Raw genomic sequence first — 10,521 nt, forward strand, 5'->3', positions numbered from 1 at the left:
GCTATAATGACAAGTCCTCCTCCCCCCCACTGCCTACACATATTCCAAACTCTACCCATTTCTCCTTCTACATAATTCTTTCTTTCACTTTCTTACTGACTTTGCTTTCATTCCAACACTTTTTACTGCGTGTGAAACAAAGAAAGCCTTTCTTGAAAAACTTAACACAGAAAAGATACCTGAACATGTTTAAAATCTCACATCCACTCTTAGGTTTCTGATGAATTTAAGGTAGCTCTATCCCTTTCGTCCCCCTGTCATTTAATGAAATGATACTTCCTTTTGCTCTGCTGGTCCTCCTTTGCTCCCTCTGCTCTGTCAGCTTTAAGGGGGCCTGGGAGGACATTGCAGCTGTTCATGGCATGCCATCCAATAGTTGTCAGGACCTGTCACTGAAAACAAAATGTTAACATGCGAGTGGTGCAACAGGAAAAGGCAGGGGGTCATTTAAGTTATTAGGCCTTCTCCTCTGGGAGCCATGGATTTCGGAATCCAAAATGTACAGGAAAGCCAAACCATTACGGTCAATAGAAACATGAAGGTTCTGCTCATCTACATTTACTCTTGTTACAGAGTGCTGTGTTCTTGCCTACTTCCCTGTTTATTCAGATGAGCACCATGTACACTATATTCTGCTGACCAATGGGAGCTGGTAACCTGTTGGAATGAGAGAGCAGGAGATAAGGGACAACCACAGAGGAGAAAGAGAGAGGCTCGGACCAAGTGACCTAAAGACAGAATGAGAACAGAGAAAGGGGTGAATGGAGGGATGAGGCCATCTATTTACACCACAGGTGTCTGCACTTCAAATGAAATACAGTTGCTGCCTGGCTAAAAAGAAGTTCATTTGTGTTTGTGGAGAGAGAGAGAGAGCGAAAGCGAGAGATAGAGAGAGAGAGAGAGAGAATTTTATTATGCACCAGAGAAACACAATATCCCTGCTTATGCATGTGTGTGCTGCACTTTTGAAATGAACGCATTTGCATGTGTCTATTTTGTATTGGTTTGTTGTCATTTGAGAGGTGTGTGTGTATGTGTGTGTGTGTGTGTTAGTTTGCATGCAATCAGATAAATTAACCAGATACATCTACCTGTGGACTCGGTTCCTGCCCGGACTCGTTCTAACATAGCTCAGATATACAAAGATACACACAGACACACACACACACACACACACACACACACACACAACCAACTCAATGCCAAACCGTCTGGATGCTGAATTGTTAAACAATGTATCTGCTGCTGGATGTGTGAACCTGCTCAGGGTCAGGTAACACTGACAACGGCAGAAATATGGAATTTTGTGTTCCTAATAGATTATTTCTGATTAATACCTGTGGATATTCTTTGGATTACCTCTTCCTTGCTATGGTTTTAGCAGGCATTCCTGCCGGGTATAGCTAATGAGTTAGAGAGTAATAACAGTCGCCAAATTTTTTTTTAATGAAAAGTCCAAGTTGTAATGTTGCTTGGCAGCGGGATTTGGACGGCATTGGGTTGTTACTGTAACTGTGATGTTTTAATAACATTACTGGATGCACAAGTAATCTGTCACTGTCAACACCAAGGAATCCCCCTTTAGGCAGTTAAGGTATAATACAAAAAAATACTACAGCCTTTGATTGTGCGTCTGCTTCCTGCAGACTACAGTAAGGAGATTACTCTAATACAGCAGTGTTAAACTCAACTTCACTAAGGGCCACACTGGAAAATAAGAATCACATCAAGGGCCAGACATGTTTAGTTTATTGATATGCTTTTATTTAATCCAAAAAGGCAAATATCGTTATTGCATATGTCATATAGTCTTCTCACTTACAGTTTGGTCTACATAAAGTTCTAAAGAAGTGAGCAAAAAGTTAATCAGCCATCATAGAAAATGTCAATTAAAGTGGCGGTTCCCAGAGTTTTGGTTTGTGGCCCCTTAAAGCAACTTCATAAGTGCAGAGTTGTGGAATTTAACTAAGGTACTTGTCCTTTACTTGAGTATTTTTATCTCATGAAGGCCACGTGGACATTAGCAGAGAAACCAACAAGTTGCTCACCGACTCCTTTAATTGATGAAGAGGTGAAGGTGTGGATTATTACACCCAAAATAAAAAAATGAAAAGCAGGAATAATTGGAGAAACGACAGAAACTTTTCTTCTGCACTCTTATGAATTCAATCATCTTGTGCCCCATGAGATTCATCCCGGCTGTCAGGGCTACTAATATGTGGACGCATAGTACACGCTTACAACAAACAATGATTCATGTTTGTATTTAACACTGTGCTACAATTCAGAGAAGGCTTATGATGGGATTCCTCTCAATAACGCCTGAGTGTCCTGTGTGCACTGCTGAAGGCTGCAGTACCCAAACACTCATTAAAAGGGCACAGCAAGGTGAATGCAGCCTGTGCGGGAAGTAATAGATTACCTGGGAAAACTGCTGTAGGAGAAGCAATGACCCGTAGTGATGGCACCAGGGTTATGGCTTAAGTTTAGAGACTACACATTTTCAATTAGTAAATGACTTATATTGATGAATGCATCAGACACCCTAAGAATGGAGGATTTATTCGGAAGAGACTACAAAGTTGCATTGTGGGAAATGTAGGACCAAAAGTAACATCTTCAGCCTGTTGCTTTTATTTTGACAATTCTTCCCCAATAGTACAGTACTAAATGAAGTATGCATACAAGCTGTAGACTTTTAGCAAATAGGCTGAATGGATCAAATCTGTACTGTTTCAGAGTAAACTTTTCTTTCATCATTTTCAATCTAAATTGAAGGAGAAATGCAGACAGCCTGGCAGGCAGAGGAAGAGAATTAAAACACACCCCTTTTACACAAACTGACTTCCCTCCTCCTCCCTCACTCAGAGCTATCTGACGCTGTCCTTCTTCCTCACACACTCCTCTCGGAATCTTCTCATTTTTTCGTTCCACACAAAACATGCAGGGAGGAGAGGAGGAGAAAGGAAGAAACGCGTCGGAGGCGACAAGAGAGAGAGAGGAAGCAGAGAAAGTTGGTAGAGGAGCGAGAGGGCCAGAGGAGAAGAGAGGGGTCGACCAGATGGGAGGAAGGAAGGAAAGGATCTCTCTGCGGGCTCAAGTGCGCGATTAAAGGATTCTGTATGAATAAACAAATATATGAATCAAAGCCTATAATACCAAAAGAGCAGTAGGCGCGCCTCCGCGTTGCGTGGACGCGGAAAAAGCAGCGGCGGTGCGCGTTGTAAGCAGTCAAGTCCTGTCTTTCTCTGTTTGGATTTTGCTCCTCATGTTCTTCAAACTCTCGGCGAGGTTCACTTATTTTTGAGGTCAGTGTCTGAAAAACGTTACCTCCCCTCGACCTTCCAAGTCACCGTCTCCCCGGAAAAGAAGCCCCAACTCCGGGTGGAAGTGAAGGAAGGCATAGCGTTTTTGGTTCCTTCCGAGGAGACCAGCTTGCCGTAGCCGGGGTTTAGGCGTTGGCACCCGGGCAGGCAGTCCCTCGCCATGGCCGGGGCCAAGCCGGGAGTACACGCGCTGCAACTCAAACCCGTGTCCGTCCACGAAGCGCTGAAGAAGGGGGGCAAATTCATCAAATGGGACGAGGTGAGAATGCAATTTTTAAAACTTGTTTTCTTCCCGGGTCAGCACTTTTTTTTTCTTTTTTTTTTTTAAGCCTCATAGTGAAACGAGTCGTTGTTTCTGATCAAGAAGTTCTCCTGGTGTGATCAATTTAGGACGAGAGGCAGACACCATGAGACATGCCTGCTTTTGATACAAGCCCACTGTTGAGTTGTGTGTGTGTGTGTGTGTGTGTGTTCGTTCGTGTGAGTGATTTTTGCTGCGCGTATGTGTGTTGAGAGAGACAAACACGAATAATGTGTAAAAGTAGCCTTGTGTGCAGGTGTGCGCATAGCCTCACAAAAACGCGCTGAAAACAGAAGCCCCACTATGCGAGAGTGTGTTTGTCTGATACTCTTGGTAGTTGCCAGTTGTGTGTGTGTGTGTGTGTGTGTGTGTGTTAAATTCTTGTCAAACCAGTTTCCCTCGGCTCAGGTTCAGTTCAGACGCCCTTACACCCTCCTCTTCCTCACGTTTCTTTCTGTTTGTACTTGCCCTCTTTATTCCCAGCGGATTAGTAAAGAAAGCACCTGTCTGAGTGCACCTTGAGCTGCGAATCACACACTCTGAAATGTCACTTTTTATAATTTAGTAAAAACGTAACCATCATTTTGACAGAGTTTCTTTGAATATTTTAATAATTTCAGCACAAAGATTGCTCAACTTTTCCTTCCGCGTGTTTCTGTAGAATAGTGGCTGGCAACGTGTGTGTGCGTGTGTGCGTGTGCGTGTTGGGGTTTTCTGAGACAGAGTGCAAGGCCCTTCTGCAATCTTCCCCACAGAGTAAATAGGTGTGTGTCCATGTGTCTGAGCGGTCATCAATGATTAACTGAGTTGCTGAGTTTGACTAACCCAGGTCTATCATCTAGTGTGTGTGTTTGTGTGTGTGTGTGATCGCAATATTGCATGAAAAGGTCCATAGTTCCAATAAGACTGTTATCATAGGTTTTTATCAAACTTTGCAGATATGAGGTCAGGTGTGGACACACACACACACACACACACACACACACACACACACACACACACACACACACACACACACACACACACACTCTCTAAACACACTCTTGCTCTCTCAAAGGGAATTCCCAGGAAATGGTTATGCTGGTGATCAAGTGTGTGAACACTCAAAAACAAGTGCATGCTTGCTCCTCCTTATGTTTATATATATATATATATATATTTATGTTTCATCCTTCTATTTGGTATTGCCCTCTTGAGTCAACACATGAATTATGGAGTATGTATGGAGAAAGAGAACCCATCTTGGAGAGGAGGGATGTGGGAGAGATGAGACATGGAGAGAAAAATGCCAGTTTTCCAAAATGTACAGTTTATAAAATAATTTCAGGAATGCTTTTGTATTTGGAGACAAGATGTAAAAGATTGTTCAACATCATTAAACCCTATCTGAGATGGTACAGATGTCATCTCTAACCAGTCATGGCTTTTCACAATTCAGGATTATACGTACACCTTTTAAATGTGGAAGAGAAAGACTGACCTAATGTACAGTAAAATGAGCGGTTCCAGGATTTATTCACTGCTTTTTCATGTATATGCTGCAGAAACAATGCTTTCCCTGAAGACACAAACAACTCACTGAAGAAACAGTATGTCCTCCTGTTTTGTCCCATAAAGCCATTTTGCAGATTTTCTGCCAAATCCATGATTTAATTGCTGCATAAAAAAGTAAATCCAATTCTCAGTTTTACCATAATTGCATCCCAAATTTCTTTGCAACTAAATGAATGACAAACACTATTTAAGTCAGTCAGCAAGTTGTTAATATTGTGTCTTCTCGAGTCCAGCAGCATCTCTGCACAACAAACATTTTAAAGATTAACATTAAATTAGCTGTAAGTTATTTATCACCATTAAATCCTTAATGCTCTCTGGTTCCAACTTTGCAAATGTGAGGATCGGCTCTTTTTCTCTGTTGCTGCTGCATTGAGTGTTGTATGACTCAGACCAACCGAGCAACTTGATGACACTGTAAGCTATAGGAATGTTGTTTTTTTTAAAGTGTTTTCAAACGTTTTTTAGTGGACAAAATTGATGCTTGAGTTGCTTAATGGGTGATAAAAATAATAGTGAGTTGCAGCACCACAGTGCAGTTATCCAGCCTATCCAGTTACTATGCTTGATATTATCCAGCATAGTAATCCTGTTTAGTGAGGAAGGCACACCTTCTAATAATCCTGTTTCTATTGTCACAAAATTATGCCTCCACTTCTCCCCAACAAATCATCGAAGAAACTGCATATTTTCCTGTTTTTCCCCAAATAAAAGCATTCCTTACAGAATTCAGAAAATAAATGAAGTGTAAAGACAAGACTATCTGCAAGTTAATACTCGTCTTCACGATAATCACATTATTTGCTCACTGTTGTCCTAATGATAATTAAGGGACTTGTATAGGTGGTTCCTCGCCACTGTGGCCCTGTTGCTTGCTCTGGAGGAGACTACTAGAACTGTTGGGTCCTTGTAAATTCTGGAGTGTGGTCTATCTGTATAGTGTCTTGAGATAACTCTTGTTATGAATTGATACTATAAATAAAATTGAATTGAATTGAATCATTTAGAAATATCATTATCTTAAAATACTTAAATGGATACTCTGCCTATTTTCAGTCAACCTCTGTGTCATCTTTGTGTGGGCAGGTTGTTTAGGTGATTCGCCAGATGACGCAAAACGAGCCATTTTGCGACATCTGGCGGATCTCATTAGATCTTGGCTGCTCCAAGCTGCGTGCACAGCAGCCACGGAGAGAAGAACGCACGCGCACGCGCACACGCACACGCACACGCACACGCACACTTCATCTAAACACACTGCCCAACACTGCCATGACACAGAGCTGGATTTAAACCAGGAAAATATCTCTTTAAGCATACTAACGTCTCAAACATGAGAAAATAAGAACTCGTTTTAATTTGGTGAAGCCTTTTTAACGAGGAACTGCGTTGAGATGTCTTTTATAAAAGAAACCTGGCCAGTGTAGCATTATCACAGATTCACTTAAAAAATACATTTACAACTTTCCCCACATGGCAGCAGCATGACAGCATTCAATGTTTAATACAGTTGAATCACTTATGAATTGTTTTCTTAATATGCTATTTGAACACCTGTTGTTTCCATGTCTCTTAGATTATTCCAAAGCCAGGGTACATGCAGTTTTTCACAAGTTCATAACAGACTCTAGGGACTCTGAAGGTTATCCATATCAAATGAAGGATGAGTAAACCTGGCTCTGTTACCGAGAGAATCTACTCTGTGCTGCAGAAATAATTGTACCACAGGGAGTTGCATAGAACTTTTTAAGGTTCATGTTTAAGATTTTTACATAGATTATTAAAGATTAAGATATACAAATATTTTATTTATTGATTATGACCCGGACATATAGTAATCCAACTAATTTAGAAAAAGAGCTGCTTGTCTCAAAGCCGGGTTTTCAAAGTTTTCCCATGGCGCTCAGTTAGCAAAGTGAGAAGAGAATTAGGACACACACACACACACACACACACACACAAAGTGCCCGAGGGCAGTGCCGCTTGTTTACATGAAAACCCCACTGTTCACCCCCTTATTTCTTTATCTTCTGTCTCTTTGGCCCTTCATCTTTTAGCCTTGTTTTTTCCTCCTTCACGTTTTCAATCCTATCTGTTGGTGAGCTTCTGCTGTCTACTGCAGGCCCATTAAATGAGACACACACACACACACACACACACACACACGCACAGATTCAAACAGGGTGAGAAGAAGGAATGCGTGGCAAATTGACCGCCTTTCTTCTGTTTCGGCTTGTGTACACACGTGTTCTCGTGTGTGTAAATGACTTCCTGTTCGAGCTTGTTGTAAGGATCCAGAGCCAAACCACTTTCTTTCTCTCTCCTTCCTTCTCTGTCTTCCTACGCCTGCTGCTCCTCCACCCTCTGCAGCCTGGCCACAATTCAATTTAGAAAAATTCCAACTGGAATTCAGTTAAAATTCCTCCTAAACAACCAATTAAGCAAACAGAGACAGACAGCATGTCTACAGAGCAGCTCTCTGTCAGTGTGCCCTAGATTGCACAAAAGTCAAATACAAGAATCATCTTTACACCTCACATTTTCCTACTCTGCTAAGTGTTTTATTCAAATGGATTATATTTGCATCACTGACCAAAATTATTATAAAATAATTGGTCAGTGTGTGTGAATATATAAGTGTATTATTTATTTACATATAGATATATAATTAGTTTTTGCCCTTATTTTTCATGAGCTGAACTCAGACTTTTTCTATGTACACAAAAGGCTAATTTCTCTCAAATATTGTTCACAAATCTGTCTAAAGCACTTCTCCTTTGCTGCAATAATCATTCCACCTCAGTGTTGTGGCATTACAAGATGCTGATCAGACAGCATGAATATTGCACAGATTTGCCTTAGGTTGGTCACAATTAGAGATGTTCCGATACCAATTTTTACCTCCTGATACCGATTCCGATACTTGTGCTGTGGGTATTGGCCGATACCGAGTAACGATACCAGTGTTAAAAAATAAAAAAATAAAAGATCATGTTGCACATGCATGACTGTGATATTATTAGCATCATTGTGGTAAGGCCTGGCTCAGGTTTAACACTTTGTAAAACATGAATAGTACAGCAAATGGAAGCCATTTATTTTTAAATAGAACAATAAAAAAATTTAAGTGCAACCACAATATTGTAAAATGCATCACTCACACTTCTCTGTGACAGCAGCCCTTCATGCACCCCCAGTTACAGAGTTTGTGCAAAGCATCCCAAACTTGGCAGATCCATCTCGTCCATTGCTTTCTTCATGTTGCTAGCGTTGTTGCGCAAAACATGAACGTTGGACTTCGAGATTTTCCACTAGCATCCCCTCAATTGCTTTGGTTATTACTGTGTCAGTATGGGACCCTCGGAACTCTGTGGCGTGCAGCACAGCACTTCGAGGGGTAAATGTTGACTCTCTGTCCACCCAGTCGGACGTTAAACTTAGCGTAGATATGGGGCACAAGTCGGAGCGCCAAACGTCCTTGGTAAAGCTGACTGCATGCACGTCTTTCAGCATACGTGTACCCTAACTGTCTCGTATGATTTGGGTAGCGCAGTTTCGGAGATATATTTACAACCTGGCAAACAGTACCTTGGCTCCAAATGCTCCATTAAGTGGCGAAATCCCAACAGACGGGGGTTGGTAATCCAGTACAATAAAATCCAAAACTATGTTGGTTATCGTTGTTGCATTTTGACTGTCTTTGGGGAATTAATCTTGTTGCTGGAAGGCAGTTTCCAGAGTTTGCTGCTGCAGTTCTTCCTTTTTTCCCCCCGTAGATTTTGGAAATCCGTTGTGCTCTTTAGCGTGACGCGTCTTCAAATGTTTAATTAAGTTGCTGGTGTTGAAATTTGCAACACTCGTGCCACCCCTTGAAATTGCTTCTTTGCATATGTTGCCGTCTTACCGGTGGGAATATCCACTGTAGAGTACTGCTGAAATGATGCGCTAATGTTATCTTGTTTTAAGGAGGCGTTAAGTGATCAGTTCTTCTTCGCCCCTCTAGAACAGCAGCGCAACTGTTTTAAGAGTGGCGAAGAAGAACTTCGTCCGAAGTCCGAGCTAACGGAGCTAACCAGTAAATAGATCCGTATTTCTAATAGTTTATGTGGTATCGGATTGGTGCCTGTACTCCAGTACTCGCCGATACCGATGCCAGCATTTTGGGCAGTATCAGAGGCATTTCCGATACTGGTATCAGAATCGGAACTACGCCGGTAGTTATAAAATGATTATTAGACTATGAAATATGCCAATTCTGATATGTTCATATAGCTAGCCTACTCAAAACAGACAGGGAAACCTAACGCAGACAGGTTAGCTTACCGTTTTTAGGTAATACGCCATGTTTGTAGTCCAGCTGTGGTATGCCAACTGTTACTTGCAAACTTTGCATTCGACTTTTTTCCGTTATCTATTTTTGTAAAATGCTGCCACAATGGGTATGTCTTCAACATGGTAGAGGAGGACTGACCGGAAACTAAACACTCACAATTAATTAAATATTCAGCAAACCACTAAAACAAGGCTTTCTAGTTCTTTCTTCAATCTGTCCCCAGTGGGTTGGGGTAAGAGAATTTTCACTGTACAGGGCAGATGGCAGACAGCGTGTATAACGTAGTGTGGGTGAGCTGTTTGCTGATGTCAACCTTGTGGATTGAATGGCCCATAGTGGCGGTGTGGCTATGGTATGGGCTGGCATATGTTATGGACAATGAACACGGGTGCATTTTGGATGCACAGAGATACCGTGACGAGATCCTGAGGCCCATTGTTGTGTCGTCCAAACTACACCTCATGTTGCAGCACAAGAACGCACGGCTCCAAGTTGCAGGGATCTGTACACAATTCATGGACGCTAAACACATCCCAGTTCTTGCATGGCCAGCATACTCACCCGACATGTCACCCATTGAACATGTTTGGGATGCTCTGGATCGGTGAATACGGCAGCGTGTCCCAGGTCCTACCAATATCCAGCAACATGGCTCAGTCATTGAAGAGTAGTGGACCAACATTCCACAGGTCACAATCAACAACCTGATTGTGAGGTGGATGGATTATTTCGGCAAAGGAAAAGTGCTCACTAACCGATTCGATTTGTGAACAATTTTTGAGAGAACCAAGCCTTTTGTGTACTAGAGAAATAAGCCTTTTGGAAAAAGTCTTAGAACTTTGGGTCCAGCTCATGAAAATCGGGGCAAAACAAAAGTGTTTATAATTTTGGTCTTTGTGTGTGTATTTTAATATATATATATATATATATATATATACACTCACCGGCCACTTTATTAGTTACCCCATGCTAGTAACGGGTTGGACCCCCTTTTGCCTTCAGAACTG

The 10,521-nt window shown here is 41.7% G+C and overlaps 1 protein-coding gene across 1 annotated transcript in view; it reads left to right on the top strand.

The window, feature by feature from the left end:
• Positions 1-2,859: 2,859 nt before the first annotated feature.
• plcb3 (phospholipase C, beta 3 (phosphatidylinositol-specific)) overlaps positions 2,860-10,521 on the top strand; it is a 63,359-nt gene continuing 55,697 nt past the window's right edge. Inside the window, exon 1 of the mRNA XM_034856523.1 lies at positions 2,860-3,585. Coding sequence (XP_034712414.1) covers positions 3,487-3,585 — 99 coding nt within the window. The 5' untranslated portion in view covers positions 2,860-3,486. The remainder of the gene's footprint in view (positions 3,586-10,521) is intronic.

This window comes from Etheostoma cragini, chromosome 19, assembly GCF_013103735.1.
Source record: "Etheostoma cragini isolate CJK2018 chromosome 19, CSU_Ecrag_1.0, whole genome shotgun sequence".
In the NCBI taxonomy this organism is placed as follows: Eukaryota; Metazoa; Chordata; class Actinopteri; order Perciformes; family Percidae; genus Etheostoma; species Etheostoma cragini.